Below are 22656 nucleotides of genomic sequence, written 5' to 3'. Positions count from 1 at the left end.
AAAGTTTCTGTTCCATGCTCCGATCATTCTTGGTTTTATCAGACTTAAATTCTTGGCATATGATTGGTAGGTAATGACTTTTCATATTGCTCTAATTTGCACTTTACTAATTATTAGTGAGCATAAGTACCATTCATTCACACAACGGATGAACTGAGTACTGCTAAGTCCCGTGTGCTTACATTCTAGTAAACGGAGGCAGAAAATGAATGGACAGGAAAATACACAGTATCTTAGATGGTAATAAGTGCTGTGGAGAGAGAGAAGAGAGTAAGTACCTTGTGGATCACTGGAGGAAGAACATTCCAGGCAGAGAGGATAACAAATGAGAAGATCCTTGTGTGTGACATGTTCACAGAATCACAAGGAAGCCAGGGCAGCTGAAATAGAGTAAGCAAGGGGGTAGTAGGAGGTGAGGTGAGAGAATGAATAGTGAGCCTCATAGGCCATTATGGAGACTTTGTCTTTTACATTGAATGTGATTACCATCTGAAATGTGAGGATTTTGAACAGAGGAGAGACATTGTCTCATTTAGGCTTTAAAAGGATCATAGAGTGTTGTGGTGCTGCGAGGAGGCTGTAAGAGAGGCTAATGGGAGAAACAGGAGACTAATTAGGGAGTCGTTATAATTCAAGCAAGATGATGGTGACTTAGTCCAGGGTGGAGATGAAGGTGATGAAAAGTGTTCACAGTCTGGATATATTTGTAAGCAGAGTCAACAAGGTATGCTGATATTTTATATGTGGGATGTGAGAGAAAACGTATGAAAGTTTTTGGCCGGGACAGTGGGAAGGTTAGAGTTGCCATTCATTGAAAGAGATTCCTGGGAGAATCAGGTTTGGGGAGAAGAGAGAATTCAGGAGTTTGATTTTGGGCAAGCAAGTTCTAGATGCCTCCTTAGCACTTAGGTTAAGATGTTGATGAGGCCGGTAGATACATGAGTCTGGAATATGAAGAAGTCTGAGCTAGAGGCAAGGATGTCAGCATAGAGGAGGGGTTTAAGCTGTGAGATTGGATGAAGGGATGAATGTGGAGATAGAAAAGAAGTCCGAGAAGAGCCCTGGGTCAGCCCAATGTTCAGAGGTCAGAAAGATGACGCTTACCTACAAGAGAGACTGAAAAATGAGTGCTCGGTTGGGAGGAGGAGAACCAGAGCAAGTAGTGCCCTAGAAGCCTAGTGTGGAATCTGTTTCAAAGAAGGATTGGTTGGTGATGTCAGATATGCTCTGATCAAGTAAGGTGAGTGCTGAGACTTGACCTTTGGTTTTAACAATATGGAGGTCATTAAAGACTTTCACAGGAGCTTTTTCTGTGGAGTAGTGAGGAGATAAAGACTAGGTTGGTGGGGCTTCCCTGGTGGCGCAGTGGTTAAGAGTCTGCCTGCCAATGCAGGGCACACAGATTCAAGCCCTGGTCTGGGGAGATGCCACGTGCCACGGAGCAGCTAAGCCCATGCGCCACAACTACTGAGCCTGTGTTCTAGAGCCTGTGAGCCACAACTACTGAGCCCGCGTGCCACAACTACTGAAGCCTGTGTGCCTAGAGCCTGTGCTCGGGAATGAGAGAAGCCACTGCAATGAGAAGCCTGTGTGCTGCAACAAAAGAGTAGCCCCTGCCCCCTGCAACTAGAGAAAGCCCGTGCACAGCAATGAAGACCCAAAGCAGCCAAAAAAAAAAAAAAAAAAAAAAAAAAGACTAGGTTGGTATACCCTCAGAGAATGGGAAGACAGGATTTGGAGATAGCAAAAATAGACACCTCTTTTGAAGAATTTCTCTCCATGGCAGTGTAGAGAAATGGGACTGTTGCTAGAAGAAAACACAGGATTAAGAAAGTTTTTTCAAAGATAGGGGCGAGTGATACAGTAAAGAGGGAGAAATTGATGATGCATAAGAGAGAGGGGAGAATTGCTGGAATGAGGTTGAGCAGATGAAAGGAGATGGGATGTAGCATACAGTGGAGGGACTGGTTTTAATAGGAGCACATCCATGGTGGCAAAGGGAAGGCAAGAGTGCTTTGGCGCAAATGTAGGTAAACTGATAGGTTCTGACTGCTTTTATTTTCTCAGTGAATTAAGAAGCCTGGGAGGGGGAAGGAGGTGTAGAAATGAGATGAGAGGAAAAGGTGTGATCTAATCATTCAGGACAATAGAGAAATTGTCTATGATTACAAGGCCACGGCATGGCCCACTTGGAGTCAGTGGTCATCGGTATATAGTGAGGTCAGTCAGCAGAGTTAAACAATTCACCTGTGCAGATAAGGTGGAGGTAGGATTTATCTAGGATTGGGGTTTGCCTGGTGATAATGATAGAGGAAGAGGGGTCAAGATAGTTGAGGGTGTGTTCAAAAGAGTGGGATTGTAATGATGGACCATGGACTCTAGGTTGGGTGAAGGACAGTAAAAGGTGGTAGGATCAATGGGTTGTAGAACTGGGCTTTAAAATACTGGAGTAAAGGGACTTCCCTGGTGGCACAGTGGTTAAGAATCTGCCTGCCAATGTAGGGGACACGGGTTTGATCCCCGGTCCAGGAAGATCCCACATGCTGTGGAGCAACTAAGCCCGTGCGCCACAACTACTGAGCCTGTGTGCCACAACTACTGAAGCCCGTGTGCCTAGAGCCCGTGCTCCACAAGAAGAGAAGCCACTGCAATGAGAAGCCCACGCACTGCAACGAAGAGTAGCCCCCGCTCACCGCAGCTAGAGAAACCCCGTGCACAGCAACAAAGACCCAGTGCAGCCAAAAATAAATAAATAGATGAATAAATTTGTATAAAAAAAAGTAGGGGAGTAAAGATATTTGAGGAGGTGAGCTGAAAAAATGAGGGGGTGGCTGGAGAGTAGGATGCTGGAAATTGAGATTGTGGAGGGCGTCAAGTTACTGGCTATGACAAGTTCTACGGTATGACTGTGTGAATGAATAGCTGTAGTCAAGTGAAGGACCAGATTCTGAGAGGAGAGGAGGATGTCAGGGATCACCTGTGCGGATATTTAAATCATCATTTTGTTTCTAGGAATTTATCCATTTCTTCTAGGTTGTCAAATTTGTTGGCATATAATTGTTCATGGTAGTCTCTTAGGATCCTTTGTATCTCTGTGATATTGATTGTAACATTTCCCCTTTCATTTTGAACTTTGAGTCCTTTCTTTTTTTTCTTGATGAGTCTAGCTAAAGGTTTTTTTTTTTTTTCTTGATGAGTGTAGCTAAAGGTTTGTCCATTTTATCTTTTCAAAGAACCAGCTCTTAGTTCATTGATCTTTTCCATTGTCTTTTTAGTCTTTATTTCATTTATTTCTGCTCTGATCTTTATTTCTTTCCTTCTATAAACTTTGGGCTTCGTTTGTTCTTTCCTTTCTAGTTCCTTGAGGTGTAATGTAAGGTTGTTCATTTGAGATTTTTCTTGTTTCTTCATGTAGGCATTTAAGTTTTGTTTGTTTGTTTTTTTGTTTGTTTTTAACGTCTTTATTGGAGTATAATTGCTTTACAATGGTGTGTTAGTTTCTGCTGTATAACAAAGTGAATCAGCTCTACATACACATATAACCCCATATCCCCTCCCTCTTGCGTCTCCCTTCCACCCTCCCTATCCCACCCCTCTAGGAGGTCACAGAGCACCGAGCTGATCTCCTCATGCGATGCAGCTGCTTCCCACTAGCTATCTGTTTTACATTTGGTAGTGTATATATGTCAGTGCCACTCTCTCACTTCGTCCCAGCTTACCCTTTCCCCTCCCCGTGTCCTCAAGTCCATTCTCTACGTCTGCGTCTTTATTCCTGACCTGCTCCTAGGTTCATCAGAACCAGTTTTTTTTTAGGTTCCATATACATATATGTTAGCATACAGTATTTGTTTTTCCCTTTCTGACTTACTTCACTCTGTATGACAGACTCTGGGTCCGTCCACCTCACTACAAATAACTCAATTTCATTTCTTTTTACATCCCATAAGTTTTGTTGTGTTGTTTTTCCATTTTCTTTTGTCTCAAGGTATTTTTTGATTTCTTACATTATGCATTTTGATAAGAACAGTGTTGGAGAGAGTATCACAGCCGCGAGGTAAAACCATTAGTGAGTGAGGTTGGGGGGTCATGTTGATGACCGCAACAGGAGAATTAGGGACGGTGTGGTCTGATAGTGTGCGATTGAAAGCTGGAATCATAGGGAGCGGGTGTGACGGTGGTTTGGAAGTGGCAGTGAGAAACAAGAGCATCTCTCTTGCCTCCAGCCTAGTTGGGGGAGGAGTGTGAGAATAAAGACAGCTGGACTGAAGAGGGCTGCAGGGAGAGCCAGGTTTCAGTTGGCAGTGGCTTTCAACCCTGGTTGCACATTTAAATCACCAGGGAGGGCTTGTAAACATACCATTTCCTGGGTCCCAGCCCCTGGAGATCCTGACTCAGATTGTCTGAGGTGGAGCTCAGGCTTAGGTAATTTTTTAAAACTCCCAGGTGATTGTATGTGCAGCCGGGGTTGTGTCCCAGGCAGGAATGTCTGAGAAAAGGTTGAGTAATTGGGGATGATAGAGGTATTTCTGAGGGCATTAGGGAAAGGATTCTGGAGTTCGAGAGGGGTGGGACTTCTTTTCAGAGGTTATTGGCCTTTTGAGTTTCTGTGAATTGCCTATTCTTACCTGTTACTCTCTGTTTCTATTGCTGAATGTTTGATTTTTGTTTTGCTGTGAGCTTGTTATTGAAGTATTTCATGAATACTGATAAAAGTACGCACCTGCACACATTATCTAATGAGCACCCAAATCAGGAAACAGAACGTTACTAGCCATCCAGAAGCCACACTTGTTCCCCCACCCATTCTAGTCATTGTCCCCTCTGCTAGGGAAGATTTGATTTTTAAAAATCAGATCTTGGGCTTCCCTGGTGGCGCAGTGGTTAAGAATCTGCCTGCCAATGCAGGGGACATGGGTTCGATCCCTGGTCTGGGAAGATCCCACATGCCACTGAGCAACTAAGCCCGTGCGCCACAACTACTGAGCCTGTGCTCTAGAGCCCGCGAACCACAACTACTGAAGACCGCGTGCCTAGAGTCCGTGCTCTGCAACAAGAGAAACCACGACAATGGGAACCCCACGCACTGCAATGAAGAGTAGTCCCCACTCGCCGCAACTAGAGAAAGCCCGCACGCAGCAATGAAGACCCAACGCAGCCAAAAATAAATAAATTGAAAAAAAATCAGATCTTTTGCTGCCTGCCTTGAACAACAAGATTTCATATCAAAGTGTACTTGCCTTAGGTTATCTGGTGAACCAAAATGATACATGATACATAGAAAATGGCTTGAACATCCAAGATAACTCTTCATCTGAAAACTGGCCTCCTGGCAGTGTATTGTAGTTGGAGACCCATAAGAGACCATGGTCTTTTCCGCCTTCTCTCTCATCAGCTCTATCCCCCCGTCTCACTGGAAATGAGCTCTTTTGGCAAGTGGAAACGTGCTCTAGGTGACGAGGGCCTCACTCAGTTATCCAGGGCAGTTTGGGTCTTCCATACCTACCTGACTGTGGTTCTGAGTCTAGGGTTAGGGCTTGCAAAACAGCCCTTAGTCAAGCCCTAAGTCAGGCTTGAGTCAGGGAAGAGCTCTGAGGAATGGCCACCATGGTTTTTCTTAACTGTGACGTATGTCTCATGGATGTAAATTGCCAGGTCCTGCTTTTTGGCAGCTGTTGATTTCCAGTATTTTGACCGCTGCTGTTAAAAAAAAAAATTATAAAAGCTGGAGTTTTGATCTGTAGAATGAGCCACACAGTGAATTTAATTTTTCATTTCTTGATGGAAAGCCGGGAAGCAGAAGCTGGTAGGGCATTATGATGAAGGTTTTTATTACTATCAGGAGCAGGAAATACCAGTTTCTTTTATTTTAGCTATACCTTTAGCACCTGTTGAAAAATAAAGATTGAGAATAACATCATAAATATTAAAGACCACTGGGAAAAAATGGTAAGGACAAAAATACTGCTTGCTTGCTTTCAACTAGTCACCTTGTACCACATTCTCTAAAATTCTTTGAAGTTTAGAGGAGTACAATATCAGAATATTGTTATAATTAATGTACCAATAACTTACTACTATTAAATTTCTTGAGTGAAATATTTTCATTCTCCTGGGAGTTTCCTTATACTGTACTATTATAATAGTGACAAAGCTCAGGTGCTCTGTGACGTTGTATGACAGTGAGTAAAGACAGCTTAGGATGTTGAATGGCCATATAGAAAATCTTCCCACCTTTGTCCTAGGAAAGCCTTTGACCTTAAAACAAGGTAATTTGAGTAGAAAGATCAGTGGTTGCCAGGGGCTGGCAAGGAGGGAGGGATGAATGGGCAAAATCAAGAGGACTTTTAGGGCAGTGACCCTGTTTTGTATGATACTGTAATGGTGGATACATGTTGTTATACATTTGTCAAAACCTATAGAATGTTAATGCCAAGAGTGAACCCTGATGTAAACTTTGGACTTCGGATGATGACGATGTGTCACTGTAGGTTTATTGATTGTAATCAGTGTCCCACTCTGGTTCAGGATGTTGATAGTGGGGAAGGCTGAGTGTATGGGGGCAGGGGATACATGGGAGCTCTCTGCACTTCCTGCCCAACTTGCCTGTGAACCTAAAACTGCTCTACTATTAAACAAAAAAGTAATTTACAGGCTCTTTGGATGGCATGTTGCAATATTTAACAAAACTTTCTAATGTAAAATTATTCCCTTATCCATCATAAGGCGTTCATTTGACAGTGTACGCCTGCTTCTTAATATTTGCCCTCAGTAAATGTGAAAAATAGCTGTTAGCCTCTCAAACACTAGAACTTTGTTATTTTACAGGTGAGCAAACCTAGGCCTTTAGAGAATATGGGGACTGGGGCTTAGGTTTCCAAATGTTTAATTCATTGTCACCAGAACCACAACTTTCCTCCCAGGATCCCTCTGTAAATACTGTAGCCCTAATTCCAGCTATGATGTCCTTAGACTGCTGGCTCCACTTGGTTTTCTTTTACACATTCACCATTTAGAACAGGCAGTCATGTACATACAAACCCTGTAGCTCTCTTTTCACTGTATAAATTACCCAGATGGATTTATTTCTGAATTCCCAAAGCCTATCTTACTAATATTTATGTAAGTATTAATTGAGGCCAAAAAGTGGATATCTGGATTATTATTTTAGAGGAGATATTCCTTTACTTTTAGGTTGACTGTAATTCTTTATACTTTTCTGTATTCCTCTGGTACATTTGTGTAGGATGTTAATGATTATAATCAGTTCTTTCTGGCAAAAACCCTAGGTATTGTTTCTGGAGATTGAGTTATATTGAGTACCTGAGAACTGCTACAGTCAGTAAGTATTCACATATCATGGGGCAATATTCTTGTGTAATAAGGATAAACTACATAGGATATTTCAATACTTTATCTTTTTAAAATTAGTATTCTGAAATCATGTAGACTGGGCATTTGATTAATTTTTTTGTTTTTAAGGTTGTGTTCTAGGTGTTTATTAATATGTTAGTTACCAGTTTCATAACTCATAATTTGTCCTGAATGATGACACTTCCTGCTTCCTAGCAACTGGTTCCTCCACTGTTCCCAGTCCTTCCTCCCCAACACCAAAGATTGGTTAACCTAAGATTTTCTTTCTTTTCCTAATGGTATAATATTATCATTTTATATATTTTAATGATTAGAATCATCAAAATATGTCATCTGTTGGCTTTTGAAATTTACATGGATTAGTCAAAAAATTTAAGAAATGATGCTAGAGAGTCAGATTTTCCCACATACTTAGTGTTTTCAAGGTATCATTTATTTGGCTTCAAAATAAAAAAGTTTACTCTTCTCCATTCCCATGGGAAGATGAAATGCTAAGCCCCGGTTTTAAATTTAAGGAGAGTAAACTTCTGGTCTCCTTATTTCCTTTCTCCCCTATTATATTACATCATAGCACTTTGATTTGGAAGAGACTTTAGAAGATAATTTAAATCAACGTTTTCATTTTACAGAAGAGGAAAGTAGGACACAGCAGTTAAGTGACTTGCCTGAGTAAGATCTTGCAGTTAGTGCCACATCTTGGACTCAAACCCTGACCCTCCCCTGACCCCCCCCCCCCTTTTTTGTGTATTTGTGCTTCTTAGTGGCACTCAGTTTCCCAGCCACTCTATTCTGAGCCAGTCCAATCTGCAGTACTGTTGAAGCTTTCTTGGCAGCCTTGTCCACACCTCTTCCTGAAGATCTACAGAATCACAGACTTGGAATCACAATGGCTACCTGTATTTCCCTGAATCTGTGCTGTTTCCCCTCTTTAAACAACATTGCTGTATTCATGGAAATGAGTAGAGAAGTCCCTATGGAAAGCTGCTGGCAGCACTGTGGTGGGCAGAGTGATGTGGTCGCCATCCCCCCACCCCTGCCAGTATGTTCACATTCAACCCTTGGAACCTCTGAATATGGTAGGTTACATGGTAAAGGGGAGTTAAGATTGCTATTCAGCTGACCTTAAAATATGGAGATTATCCTGGATTAATTTGGTGATCCCACTGTTAATCATGGGTCCCTAAAAGTGGAAGAGGGAATTGGAAGAGAGAACCAGAGATGGCAGTGTGAGGACTAGGCCTGCTGTTGCTAGCTTTGAAGTTGGAGGGAGGGGCCACAGTCAAGGAAAGAGGGCGACCTCTACAAGATGCAAAAGGCAGAGAAACAAATTCTTCCATATAGCCCCCTGAAAAGATGTATCCTACTGACACCTTGATCTTAGCCCAGTGAGATCCGTGTTAGACTTCTGATTAACAGAACTGTAAGATGATAAATTTGTGTTATTTTAGGCCACTAAGTTTGTGGTAATTTGTTACAATAGCCATAGAAAATGAATGCAAGCATTTATACCGCTCCTCAGAAAAAGTCACCCACTTGGCTTTCCCGCTTCCCTCATCACCTGATTATTTCATTGACTGCCTTGATTTCCCTTATGAATCCTGGCTCCATGTTTGTCACCTAGATCCTTGGGTAAAACAACCCACTGTAAGACTGTCTACTCTCACTCAGCTCTGACTATCCTTAAGACACACCTCCTCACTATTTGCTCATTGGCTTTAAAAACCACAATCCATGTTAAGAGGCTACGTAAAATTTTGAAACTATTCTGTTGTTGTCTGCTACTTTCCAGGAATTCAAGCTCAGGCTGATCCAGTAGTGCTAACCGCCCTGCCCTAACCCTTAAGAAATTTTTTTTTGTCACTTTGTAATGCTTATCAGGGAAATTACCTGTATGGCAAAAAATGCAGTTGCTCATATCTTCCTATTTATGAAAGAGACTGAGTGAAATGTATATCTTGCTTTTACTTTACAGAGGAGGAAAATGCTGGGCCATTGTCTTGTTACCTATTTTATTGGGCTGACTTGCTCAGCAGGCTAAAGTGCATGTTTGATAGCCCTACTTGCCAGGATGTAGCCAACATATCTATTAGCTCCTGCAAATGATGTAATCCTTGACTTGGTACAGCACCAAGTTTTTTCTCATTGCACAATGACTGTTGTAGAGTTAATTGGTATTGGGGGCTTGATTTTGCAGAAGCCTCAGTGGGTCAGTGTGCTATGAATTAGGACAACTGACTCCCCCAACCTTTTCAAATTAATGTTATTCTCCATGTGGCTGGGAGGCTTGAATTCACCCAAAGTGTCTGTCTTCTCAGCACATTCTATGTTAGGGCTGCCAGAAAGGCAGAATCCATAATTCTGACTTTCTGCATTTGTTCACTCCCTGGCAGCAAAATTTTTTATTGATGCAAAATTTCTTGACCCACTGTGAAGTGAGGACCTTTCTGGGCCCTCCTTCCTGCACTATCCAGTAATTTCCCAGGTATAGGGAAGAGGCTATTTTATATTTTTGTAGACCTTAGGAACATTAGTGTCATTGACCAACTAATTCTTGCAGATGGTATATCATTGAGTCTTGCTTTTTTTCTTTTATCCATTATGATAATCTCTGCCTTTTAAGGATAGTGTTTAGACAGTTTACATTTATTTTCAATACGATCAAGTTTAAATCTGCCATCTTGCTCTCCGTTTTCTACGCGTCTCATCTTTGCTCCTCTTCATGTTTTTCCGCTTTCTTTTGGATTAATAGAGTATTTTTTTGTGATTCCATTTAATCTCCATTATTGGCCGATTAGCTATACCTTTTGTTTTATTATTTTTAGTAGTTACTCTAGGGTTTATATATCTAACTTTATTAATTTACCTTTAAGTAATACATCATTTCACACAAGAATCTTACAATATACTTCCATTCTGCACTCTCATCTTGTGCTATTTTTATCATATATTTTATTTCTGCATGTTATAAACCCACATACTTTATTATTATTAAGTTTGCTTTAAAGAGCCAATTTTTTTCCAGCCTTACTGAGGTATAATTGACAAAACTGTCATATTTAAAGTGTACAACATGATGATTTGATATTTGTATAGATTGTGAAAGTATTTCCACAATCAAGTTAACACAACCATTGCCTCACTTTGTGTGTGTGAGTGTATGACAACCCTTAAGATCGACTCTTAGCAAATTTCAGTTATATAATACCAGAATATAGTCATCATGCTGTACATGGTGCTGTGTTTGCTGTAGTCATGCTGTACATAGATCGTCAGGATTTATTCATCTAACAGCTAAACGTTTGTACCCTTTGACCAACCTCTCCCCATTTCCCCATCCCACTGCAGCCCCTGGCAACCACCCTTCTTACTCAGTTTCTGTGTGTTCATCTTCCTTTTAAGATTCTCCATATTGGTGAGATCAGGCAGTATATTTGTTTCTCTGTCTGGCTTATCTCACTTAGCATAATGTCCTCCAGGTTTGTCCACGTTGTTGCAAATGACAGGATGTCCTTGTTTTTTTATGGCTCAATAGCATTCCATTGTATTTACATCTCTTTAAACACAGTTTTATTTGCATGCAGAGCGTTGAACACACCCCTTCACTGAAAGTGTGGGGCAGGGGGGATACGCATGGGGAGCCTGCCACTGGGTGGGAGTGTGTGTGAGTGAGGTGCACAGATGGGGAAGTGCAGGGGAGGTGTCCCCAGCAGCTCAGGGGTGGGCTTCCTGATGCTGTCCTCGAAATGGTTAGTAGGATCCATGTCCCTTTGACACATTCCCGGCTCTGCAGCTGTTCTCTCAGCCCCTCCCTGACTCTCGTTGTTCAGCTCACCTCAGTGCCCTGGATGGGGCAGGGAAGAAGTGGGCCCCTTTGGCAGCACCCTGTACGGCTGGGGGAGCTGGGCACTCATTCACATGCTCTCACTTTCCCTGGTGGGAGAAATTGCTGGTGAGAGGCACTGAGCCGTACCACCTTGGGGAGGGGGTAATATGTTCCTTTTACCTTCTTCACTGCATCTAATCTCTGCTGTTTCTGCTCCCGTAGTGTGCTGGAACTTCTCTGCTGGACTCTGCAGTTGCACAGAAGCATTCTTCTCGGTAGGTGATTGTCCTAATCATTGGTCTTTGGGGAAAAGACAGTAGAAAACTCCCTATTGTGCCATCTTGCTGATGTCACTGCAATTAACCTTTAAAAAGATTAAAAATGAGATAAAAATGTCGTTAACAATTAGCCATGTATTTTACATTGTAGGCCTCTGTTACTTTTTGTAGTTCCAAATTTCCATTTGATATTTTCCTTCTGCTGGAAGAACTTTAATATTTCTAGTGAGATAAGTCAGAGAAAGACAAATACTGTATGATATCACTTATACGAAGAATCTAGAAAAGCCAAACTCATAAAAACAGTGAAATGGTGGTTACCAGAGGATGGAAGGTAGGGGTGATAGGACAGATGTTGTTTAAGGGGACAGACTTGCACCAGGTAGTAAATAAGTCCTATAGAATTAATGCACAGTACAGAGAATATAGATAATATTGTTTTATAATCATCAAACTTGCTAAGAGACAACTTAATTATTCCAACTACTAAAAAATGATAATTAGGTAATGTGATGGAGGTGCTGATTATTGCTACAAAGGCAGTCGTATTCCAAATATGAATATTAAATCAACATGTTTTACGCCTTAAATTTGCAGTTATATGTCAAATATATTTCAATTAAAAAATTTCTCATAGTGCAAGTCTGCTTTCAGTGAATTCTGTCAGCTTTTATTTGTCTGCAAAAGTATTTATTTTGCCTTCATTTGTGGAAAATATTTGTGTTGAGTATAGAATTCTGTGTTGATGATTTTTTGATTTTGCCCATGGAGAAGTGTTTTTTGAGGTACAGATGATTTCCTGCTCTGTGAAGACCCTCATCTCTAACCACCCAGCAAGATTCTCCACAATCACACAGACACCAGATTGCAGTCAGTCTCTGTCTTTCCCTAGGGGCCTTAGTACGTTTGCATGGAAGAGCAGAGTTCCTCCTTTGCCAGGGTGGCTTCTATGAGCCTGAAGGAGAAGTGATGGTGCCTCCCACTCACATGTCTCTTCCCACGCTTTTCTTTAGTTTCTGTGACCAAATGGAATAGCTGATTTCCACCTGGCTTAGGGAGATCAGTTAGGATGTTATAGTTCAGGCAGAGATGATGATAGGTGAATTACAACCATGCTGATAGGGTTGACTTAGCTAAATAATGGTGATGAGCTGAGAGGACGGGATGTGGGGAGTAAGAGAGAAGAATCCTGGAGACTGACTGTGCTCATTCTGGCAAACATTTCCTTCTTCCTTTGTATAACAAAACCCTAATTTTCCGTTGGATATATTGTTACCCAGTGAAAAGATTGCATTTTCAAGTCTTTTTTTGTAGCTAGATGGGACTATCACTAAATTCAGCCTAGTGAGATGAAAATGGAAGTGCTGTGTGGAACTTCTAGAAAGTGTTATTAAAAGGATTGAGCCCTGCCTCCCCACACTGGCTGTTATGGGCATGCGATAGCAGGCACTCAAGCAGCCACCTTGCACCTTGAAGGGGAGGGCACGTGTTGAGAACGGCATGTCATCAAGAGGGAAAGGGCCCGGCGCTGTGAACTAGAATACACTGGCCTGACTACATCTGGGCGTCTTTTTTTGTGAGAATACAATTACTTTTTGTCTTGTGTAAGCTGATGGCTTTGTCTGATTGTTTGTTTTTGCTCACGTTGTATGTGGTTGAACTTAATCCTGACTAATGAAAGCAGGGCGACAGAAGAGGCCAGGTTTCGATCCTGGATGACTGAACAAGGAGTGATGCATTTGGTAAAGAACAAACAGGTTAGGGGCTTCTGAAGGTAGACAGTCCTATAAGACAATCAGGCACTAACATGAATAAATCTCTGCGATTTAATTATTTTTTAAAACATGAAAACAGTCAAGCTGTGTTTGAATCTTTTTTTTTCTTTTGCTTTTTAGACATGAACACTGATCTCATACGTTAATCATGTTAGGAATTTGATGACTTAGTCTTACATCATAGTGGAGTTCTGAAGTATTAAGGCTCTGTCTGCCTCATTTTTCTGTTAATGGAGGTGCAGATCTTAATCACATTCTTGAATTAGAAAGAGACCTTGAGGTATCCTCAAAAGATTAATTGAAATAAAACATGGAAGAATGCACGATCTGTTGGAACTATTTATGAAGTGCTATGTTTCTCTTTGGATTAGGTCTTTACCCTCAGTCACTAACTGTTAAAGAACCTTTATCACATGCTTGACATTTCATGTCAAAATTGTTGTTGAGCACACCTAGGGAAAATTAAATTCAATTTTACATTTTTGGCTTTATTATCACAAAACTTTGAAATGACAGTAATTTGGGAGTATAGATTTCACTTTGCTTTTTTATCCTTCAAGCTGTTCACAGAATTTTTAGGATGCAAGTATATTTTTAATCTATTTTCTCCCTCTGACTTTTCTCCCTCAGGACAAAGATGATGGATTTGTGGTAGTAGTTTTAAGCTTGAAGCCATCAGGGAAGCATTTAAAATGTCTTTAGGCAAGCTTATCTTCCCTGTCTTCTTGTCTGGTAGGTAGTGTTGAAAGCTGAGTGTCTCTTTGCCTTTCTAAAAGTATGTCTTCTCTATGTGCTGGCAAACAAGTTGGAATTTAAATGACCTGTGGAATCCTTCAAGGCAATGACTGTATGTGGGAAAAGGAAACTTTCAGGCAGATTCTGAGCTAGAACTGATGTAATGCATCCCAGAGAAGCAGTGATTGGAACTCAGGTAGCTTTGAGCGGGTAACATAATAGCAGAGGATACTTACCAGAAACAAGCAGGTATAAAAGAAGAAAAGAAATGGTAACAGTAAGACCATTGATAACAAAATACAGTAGGGAGTAGGATTTAGGGCCTCTCTGGAAATCTTTAGAGGCCAAAGGCTCTAAAAGCTGAGACTGCTTCATTTTTCTTTTGATCTAACAGTCATTACAAAATAATAACAATGTTCAGGTCAGTATCAACATTGAAACTCACCTATATTATATCAGTTTTTTTAAATACCTGTTTTATAGCCTAGGGCAGTGTCATACAAAAGGCTGCCTTCTCCCAAAGTGTGCATTTCACTGAAAACAAAGGCAGGCGTACTTGGAACTGAATTGACAGCTTTGTGGCTGTAGAGATAAATACAGCATTTTTCAGGTAGTGAATTCATGAATCATCAATGAACCAGCAAAGGGCAAAAGTGACATATGGTGGCCTGGTGTGGATTAAGTGTGATTGTCACATGCCCCTCCCCACCTTTTGCCCTTCTCTAATTTATTGAAAGAAACAAAGCCAGCCTCATGTAGCCAGAACAGAGTACCTCTGGAAAAATCCATGTAGACAAAGTGTTCATAGGGGAGTTTATTCATTAAATGTCTCCTCTGCTGTTTGGTTGTTTTAATAGTCCAGCTCAAGTTGTCTGTGCCAATTGAAATTTTATTCAAAATGAAAATTTGACCTGACTTCTTTAAAGTTAAACTGGTAAAGCAGTTTTTTTTTTTTAAATTACTGCTCCACCAGTATTTCCAAATAAGTAACACTTAACCAGTTATGCTAATTTTGCCAGAGTGTTTCTCTGTAAATAAACCACGAGTGCATTGTAGCTGACTGTGTTTTCATGCCTTCGCCTAGGGTGTAAACCAAAAGAGAGGGAAGGCATGCTTGGTTTTTCCCTTTGTATCAACCAACACTTTATTGAAGACAATGATTTTATTATTTTTAACAAAAACCCCCCACCAGATTTCATGAAATTCCTTGGTAACACCAAGCTTTTTCAGAATAGTGTTCTGAGGGACTGTTAATGGGGAGGTATTTGTTCACAACCCACATAATAACTGTACCACTTTAAAACATCATTCCTCCTCTCTGGCTAATGAAGGGGGGTTTTTAGTCCAGTGAGTCAGTTTGTACCTTTTGTTCGCCTGGCTTTATGCCAGGGATCTGATCCTGAAAGATTTAACGTTGGAGAGTCTCTAAACAGCCTGATTCTCCAGTCTCTCAACTGTGCTTTAGTTTATCCAAAACCCTTGAAATTGGCAGTGGAATCAGTGGTAAGCGTTGATTATACCACATGTGTATGAAATAAAGTGATATAAAAAATTACTTGTTTTGATGGCTCCTCCACCTCCTCCACTCCCTAAAAAAGGTTCTGGAAACTTGCTCTTAGGCTTATGGATTCCCATCTGAATATGAACTATTTGTTGATTTATTTGTAAAGAATGTGGATCTTGTGGCAGTTTTAAATGCGACCTCAGGAATCAAGGTCTGATTTGGGTTAAGTCTGTAATATTTGACATCAGATGACCAGATGATGGTGCACAGACCAAAAGTCAAGTCTGTGAGAGGAGGATATCCATGGGACATCCCTTGCCATCTTTCAGAAACACTTAAATTGATTTTTATGATGGAATTGGCCACCCTTGGGAACTATCATGGTGGAGAGATTATAAGAGACTCTTCATTTTTCTTGGTGGTGTAGAGAATCCTCTGTTTTCACTGATGGCTTCCAGAGGGGGGATGAACATGAAGGGAGTAGAACTCACCCTCCCCTTGGTCCCTTTGCCCATTCCAGATTCCAGATGGCATTGCATGCTACACAAAAACTTTTGGACTAGGTCAAGAGCTTGGTTGTTAAGCACTGTATAGAGTGCCACTTCTTGAGCTCGCAGTTGGGTTTGGTAGTTAAGAACACGCACTGTGAATCTCTGCAATACAGTGGTGGTATGTTGTATTTCCCAAAGATGGCTGCACTTACAGCCCCCTGCTCTTTATAGGCTGTGACCTTGACGCTCCTCTGTTGAGAGGAGGGGTCTCTATCCTCTCCTCTTGAATCAGCACAGGCTTGTGATTTGCCTATGACTAATGGAATGTGGCATAAGTGCTGAGCGATGTCTGAGGCTAGGTTGGAAAAGGCAATTTAGCCGCCACCTTGTTTTGGGGGGCACTTGCACTTGGATCTCTGTGCTGCCATGCAAGATGTCCTGCTATGCTGAAGCTTCCATGCTGTGAAGAAAGCCCAGGACACAAGAGAGGCCATATGTCGGTGCTCTAATTCACAGCTCCGGCTGAGATTCTAGACGACAGTAGCATCAACAGTCATACACGCAAGTGAACATTTCCCCGGGTGACTCCCACCCCCAGCCGTTGAGACATCCCTAGTTGTTGCGTCGTCTTAGTTGTAGCCTCAGACATTGTACGTTACCTTTGTGCCCTGTCCGAATTCTTGACCTACAGATTTCGTGTATGATAAAATCGTTTTTCAAGCCACTACATTTGATGTAATTTGTGATGTAGCAGTAGTAAGTGGAGTGAAAAGCTGGGCAAATTATTTGACTTTTGTGTCCCTTTTGTTTCCTATCTTTAAACTGCTGATGGTAATAATAGCATTCCTTCAGAGAAATGAGTTAATTATGTAAAGCATTTAGTAAAGTACCTGGCACACAGTAAGGGTTCATTAGATGTTAGCTATTCATTAAGTGAAATCCACTAGACACTAAGTGTTTGGGGGAGCATTGTCCAATAAGAAATAGTGAGCTCAGCTTGACTTTATTAATGAAATGTTTATCGTGATATGTAAAAAGGAAAAAGAATGAAGCTTTTCCCGAATTTGAATTTTTTTTCCACATTTGAGGGGATGAGGTTCTGGTAATTGTTCTCAAGAATATCAGCAGGTATGGTCAGGACATGTCCTCACAATAAGCCTAGCTTTCCTTACTTGCCTATTTAGAGCTATCATCTGTGAATTAAATTAAGTGCTGTTTATATCATCGCCTTTGAGCACCTTCTGGAATAACAAATTCTGTGTGTTTACTGGGTAGAGTGATTAGAGTAGAACTTTAAAAAAATCATCCTAAAATGACTATTTTCACACTTTTAAGTGATATGGAGAAGAAATCAGTGTCTACATCACCACGTATAAAATCATTGTCATAGGTCTTTAAAAATGTATACGGTCATTGTAAGTCTTGATCTTCATCTTCCTGTTGTGAAAGAATTCTAGTTATTTCACTCTTTCTGTATTAGTTAATACGTGTCACCATATTTTAGTTGACTATATGTTCAAACACAGAGATTAAAATATCAGTTTTTTTGTTTTAAAAAATGTACTTATTTAAAAATGTTGACTTTAGGCTAGCTATGTGTTATATGCTTTCTTCCAGCTTCCCGTTAAGCTACTCAGATAGTCCCATAACAGCACCAAAGAGTTAAGTAGCAATCAACTGTTTCTTAGTTTTAGAGGCATTTCTGCTAACTACTTATTACTACATTGAGGTTGGAGTAGACTGAGAAAGCCTTGGTGGTGTATTTATGCTTTGACTTCTAACACGGAGAATAAAATTAGATGAGGAGGAGAAGTTAGAAAGAGGCTTTGATCTATTCCCATTGTTCACTCATACTTCCAAGATGAAGGTTACCGTGGATGACTGTTGGAAGCCTGTTTCCTTCATGTTTTGTATTTCATGACATATTACAAGCCAGTTAACTTGACTAGAGATTCCTTTATCTCCCCCCACTCTCAACCCCTCCAAACTACCTTCAGCACCATTCTTTGTGTATCCATTCATAGACTAACGTTTCCAATATGTAGTATGGAAGAGAATGAAAGGAAACTTAGGATATTGCTTTCCAGGGATGCGATGCAGCTGTAGAAGTGGTGTTAAGAGGAAACCTGCAAGGGTTGTGCTCTTAGGGTTTCAGATTAGCATTTATTTTTTCTGTTAAAAGACAAACTGCAGCATGTTCCTGATGTTATAGTAACAAAATTCTCCTCGTAATATGAGAGAATCACAGAAGATCCTAGATCAGTCCAGCATAGCTGTACTGTCTGCCGAGTATTATAAATGGAGCCATGGCCTGTGTACATCAGCCTGTACACACAAAACCTGACCAAATTCAAGATGTGAGCAAAATTTCACCATCCAGTGGATAGTGGCAGGAATCAAGGGTGATCTGTAGACTCTGCCATTTAAAAATTGTACATTTTCTTTTTGCAAAGGTAATAATCTTTATGAAATTATGAGAGAAATCTGTAGCATAAAAGAAGGGAACCATTACCCAAAGATGATGAGGGAAGGCTTAAGAATCATTCTGTACGATTTATTAAGGTATACAGAAGATATTTGTGGAAATGTAAGATTTTATTCTTAGCAAGAGAGCAAAAAATATGACCTCTATGAAATCAAAACAGAAAGTCATAAGAAAAAATCAGAATGAGATTTTAAGAGGAGCTGAAATGATTTTAAGAGGAGCTAAAAATAAAACAAAAAACCTGAAAATGCAATAGTGGGATAAAAACCTGCAATGGCAATTGTAAAGAGCGGAGCTGACCCTGTGGAAAATGGAATCAGTCCTATATTGAGTATTTGAGATTGTCCAGAATAAGGAGAAAATGATGCCAGGGAAGTGAAGTGACGAGGGTAAAGACGACAGATACTGAGGACAGAGAGAGGAGAATAAGGTATTTCTAAGGGAGAGATCAGAATAAATGTAACAAAAGTGAAAAATAAAAGTAGAGGAAGACTTTCTTGAGGTAACAAGGTTCTGAATCTGCAGGTCCAAAGTGTAGGAGGCTTCATTGTGTTCTGGGTAAAATTAATGAAAATAACCCCCCACCTGCCTGAATTCTGGTAACACTTATAATTTTTAAAGAAAAGAATTCATAGATTAAAAAATAAATAGGTTACTCTAATGGTACAGTGGTCAGTCTTACTTCACTGCAGATTTCTTTTTATTTATCCTGTAATGGATTCATTGGGCTTCTTAAAGCTATGATTTGGTGATTTCATTAGTTCTGGAAAAATCTTAGCCATTTTCTCACCTGCCATTCTCTTGTTCTTCAATTTCTTCAGTTTCTTTTGAAACTCCAATTAAATATATATTGGACTTTCTCATGTATTCTTCACATTTCTTACCCTCTGTCATGCATTCATCATCTTTTTGTCTCTTTGTCCTGAATCCTGTATGGTTGCTTCCAGTGATGTGCTGTTAAACTGGTTCTCCGGGGGGAAAAAAGCCCTGATTTGTAGCAGTTGTTGATTTCCATAGTGTAAGTATTCGCAAGGGCAGTTTCAGGCAACCAACATGACTTCACTGAGGCAGACTTAGAAGGAGCTGCACATAATTGGCTTTCACAGGCTGGTTCAGGCCAGCTCTAGCATACCTCTAGGCTTTTCTCCTGCCTTCCCATTTACTAAATATCTTTTAAGTTGCATCTAGTCTGCTTTTAAACCTCTCTATTCAGTTCTTAATTGGGGTTATTTTATTTTTAATTCTTGACTTTCTGTTTTTTTTCTGTTTTCAAACTGTGTCACTGTGTGTAGTTTTCACTTCTCTGCTAAAAACTCCAACTTGTCTTTTGTTTATCCTATCACAGAAAACAATTATTTTTTTTGTCTGCATCTGATATTTCCAATTTCTCAAGTTATTTCCTGACCACTTTTTCCTGTCTGTTGTTTCTGCTTATTCTTATTCCTGTTTAGTTTCCTGTGTATTCCATTATCCTTGACTGGGCCCTCCATTCTACATTTGAAAAATTATTTAAGACTGTTTTTTGGCCCACAGGGTAGGTACTTAGAAAATTTGCATTTGCTTCTGATAGACACTTTGGGAGTATTCTAATCCGGGATGGGTTATAAACCAAGTTTGATCCTAGGTTATAATCTGCTTCAGATTTCAGATTCTTATTTAAGGATGTAGCCCTTTGGGATTCCAGCTTATTGTGGGGAGGGTCTTAGGTGAGATGGCCCTCAGGTTTATTTCTGTATCTGTCCCCCTGAGAATCAGTCACAACAAAGGTTCTAATTTTCCAAGATCAGCAAGGACCCTTTAGAGGAAATGTGGCTTCAGAGTTTGCTTTCAATGCTGAATTTTCACTCCCATTTCACTTTTTAAAAAATTGTGGTAAAATATACATAACATAAAATTTACCATTTTAACTATTTTTAAGTGTGTAGTTCAGTGGCATGAAGTATATATTCACATTGTTGTGCAAACAGCACCACTATCCACGTCCAGAACTTTTTCATCATCCCAAACTGAAACCGTACCCATTAAACAATATCCTCCTTACCCCACTCACCCCAGCCCTTGGTAACTGCTCTTGTACTTTGTGTGAATTTGACTATTCTGGGTACCTCATATTAGTTGAATCATGTAATATTTGTCTTTTTGTGTCTGGCTTATTTCACTTAGCATAATGTCTTCAAGGTTCATGTTATAACGTGTCAGAATTTCACTCCTTTTTAAGGCTGAATAATATTCCAGTGTGTGTGTGTGTGTGTGTGTGTGTACACACACCACATTTTGATTAGCAGTTCATTCATTGATTGGAAACTTTAGTTGTTTCCACTTTTGGCTATTGTTTATTATGCTTCTCTGAACATGGGTGTACAAATATCTGAGTCCTTGCTTTCATTTCTTTTGGGTATATACCCAGGAGTGGAATTGCTGGATCATATATTAGTTCTATTTTTAATTTTTTTTTTTTTTTTTTTTTTTTTTTTTGCGGTACGCGGGCCTCTCACTGTTGTGGCCTCTCACTGTTGTGGCCTCTCCCGTTGCGGAGCACAGGCTCCAGACGCGCAGGCTCAGCAGCCATGGCTCACGGGCCCAGCCGCTGCACGGCATGTGGGATCCTCCTGGACCTGGGCACGAACCCGTGTCCCCTGCATTGGCAGGCGGACTCTCAACCAATGCGCCACCAGGGAAGCCCTATTTTTAATTTTTTGAGGAATCAATAATACTATTTTCCACAGCAGCTGCACCATTTTACATTTCCACCAGCAATCACAAGGGTTCCAGTTTTTCCACATCTTTTCTTTTTTAATAACCATTTAATGGGTGTGAAGTGTTATCTCACTGTGATTTTGATTTGCATTTCCCCAGTGATTAGTCATGTTGAGCATCCTTTCATGTGCTTATTGACTGGTTGTATCTCTTCTCTGGAGAAATGTCTATTCAAGTCCTTAGCCCATTTTTGAATTTGCCCAGTTTTTGTTTAGTATTAGGAGTTATTTGTTTCCAGATATGAATTCCTTATCAGATATATGATTTGTAAACATTTTCTCCAAGGCTTTTTTTTTTTTTTTTTTTTGCGGTGCGCGGGCCTCTCACTGTTGTGGCCTCTCCCGCTGTGGAGCACAGGCTCCGGATTCGCAGGCCCAGCGGCCATGGCTCACGGGCCTAGCTGCCCTGCGGCACGTGGGATCCTCCTGGACCGGGGCACGAACCCGTGTCCCCTGCGTTGGCAGGCGGACTCTCAACCACTGCGCCACCAGGGAAGCCCCTATGGGTTGCGTTTTTATTCTGTTGATAGTGTCCTTTTATGCACAAAAGTTTAAAATTTTGATGTAGTCCAATTTATTTTCTTTTCTTTTGTTTTTAGTGTCATATCCAAGAAATCATTGCCAAATTCAGTGTCATGGAGCTTTCTCCCTATGTTTCTGAAGAGTTTTATAGTGTTAGCTCTTGCATTTAGGTCTTTGATCCATTGTGTTAGTTTTTGTATATGGTGTAAGGTAAATGTCCACCTTCATTTTTTTTTCTTTGCATGTAAATATTTAGTTTTCCCAGCATCATTTGTTGAAATCCCCTCTTAGTTTTGACTTGATAAATTCTTACTGTCTTCTTATTTTTCAGTACTTTCCAAAGATGCTTTTCAGTGCTTTTGAAAGATGTTTTTAAGCACTTTTACAGATTATTGTTTCCAACAGGATGTGTAAAACATTTCACCATTGTATTGGAAATAGGAAAATTCATTAATGTTTTAAATCAATTTGAATGAGAATACAAGTGATACCCTAAATCCTATAAAACATGTGGAGGGATATAGCCCCTATCCTTAGCTTTTAAATACTGTTTGGTTGCAATTTTGCACTTCTCATGGGAAAAAGGTACAGCTTATCAGCATGGTTTTTTTTTTTTTTTTTTTTTTTTTTTTTTTTTTGTGGTACACGGGCCTCTCACTGCTGTGTACTCTCCCGTCACGGAGCACAGGCTCCAGACGCACAGGCTCAGCAGCCATGGCTCACAGGCCCAGCTGCTCTGAGGCATGCGGGATCTTCCCGGACCAGGGCACGAACCCACGTCCCCTGCATTGGCAGGCGGACTCCCAGCCACTGCGCCACCAGGGAAGCCCCAGCATATGTATTTTTTAATAACCAAATAATTAGTCTAAATCTCATCTTCTTAGGTTATAAATCTTACTTAGAATTGAATTACTAG

General features: G+C 40.5%; 1 protein-coding gene across 1 annotated transcript in view; it reads left to right on the top strand.

Annotated features, from left to right (window-relative positions):
* COA1 (cytochrome c oxidase assembly factor 1) overlaps nt 1-22656 on the top strand; it is a gene marked incomplete at its 5' end in the record, with an annotated part of 103131 nt that overhangs the window by 39403 nt on the left and 41072 nt on the right. Inside the window, one exon of the mRNA XM_081243652.1 lies at nt 11417-11469. Coding sequence (XP_081099778.1) covers nt 11417-11469 — 53 coding nt within the window. The remainder of the gene's footprint in view (nt 1-11416; nt 11470-22656) is intronic.

The sequence above is a fragment of the Mesoplodon bidens genome (assembly GCF_964165515.1).
Source record: "Mesoplodon bidens genome assembly, chromosome: 9".
NCBI lineage: Eukaryota > Metazoa > Chordata > Mammalia > Artiodactyla > Ziphiidae > Mesoplodon > Mesoplodon bidens.
Note: the sequence above shows the minus strand (reverse complement) of the source record. Positions and strands in the feature narration are given on the sequence as shown.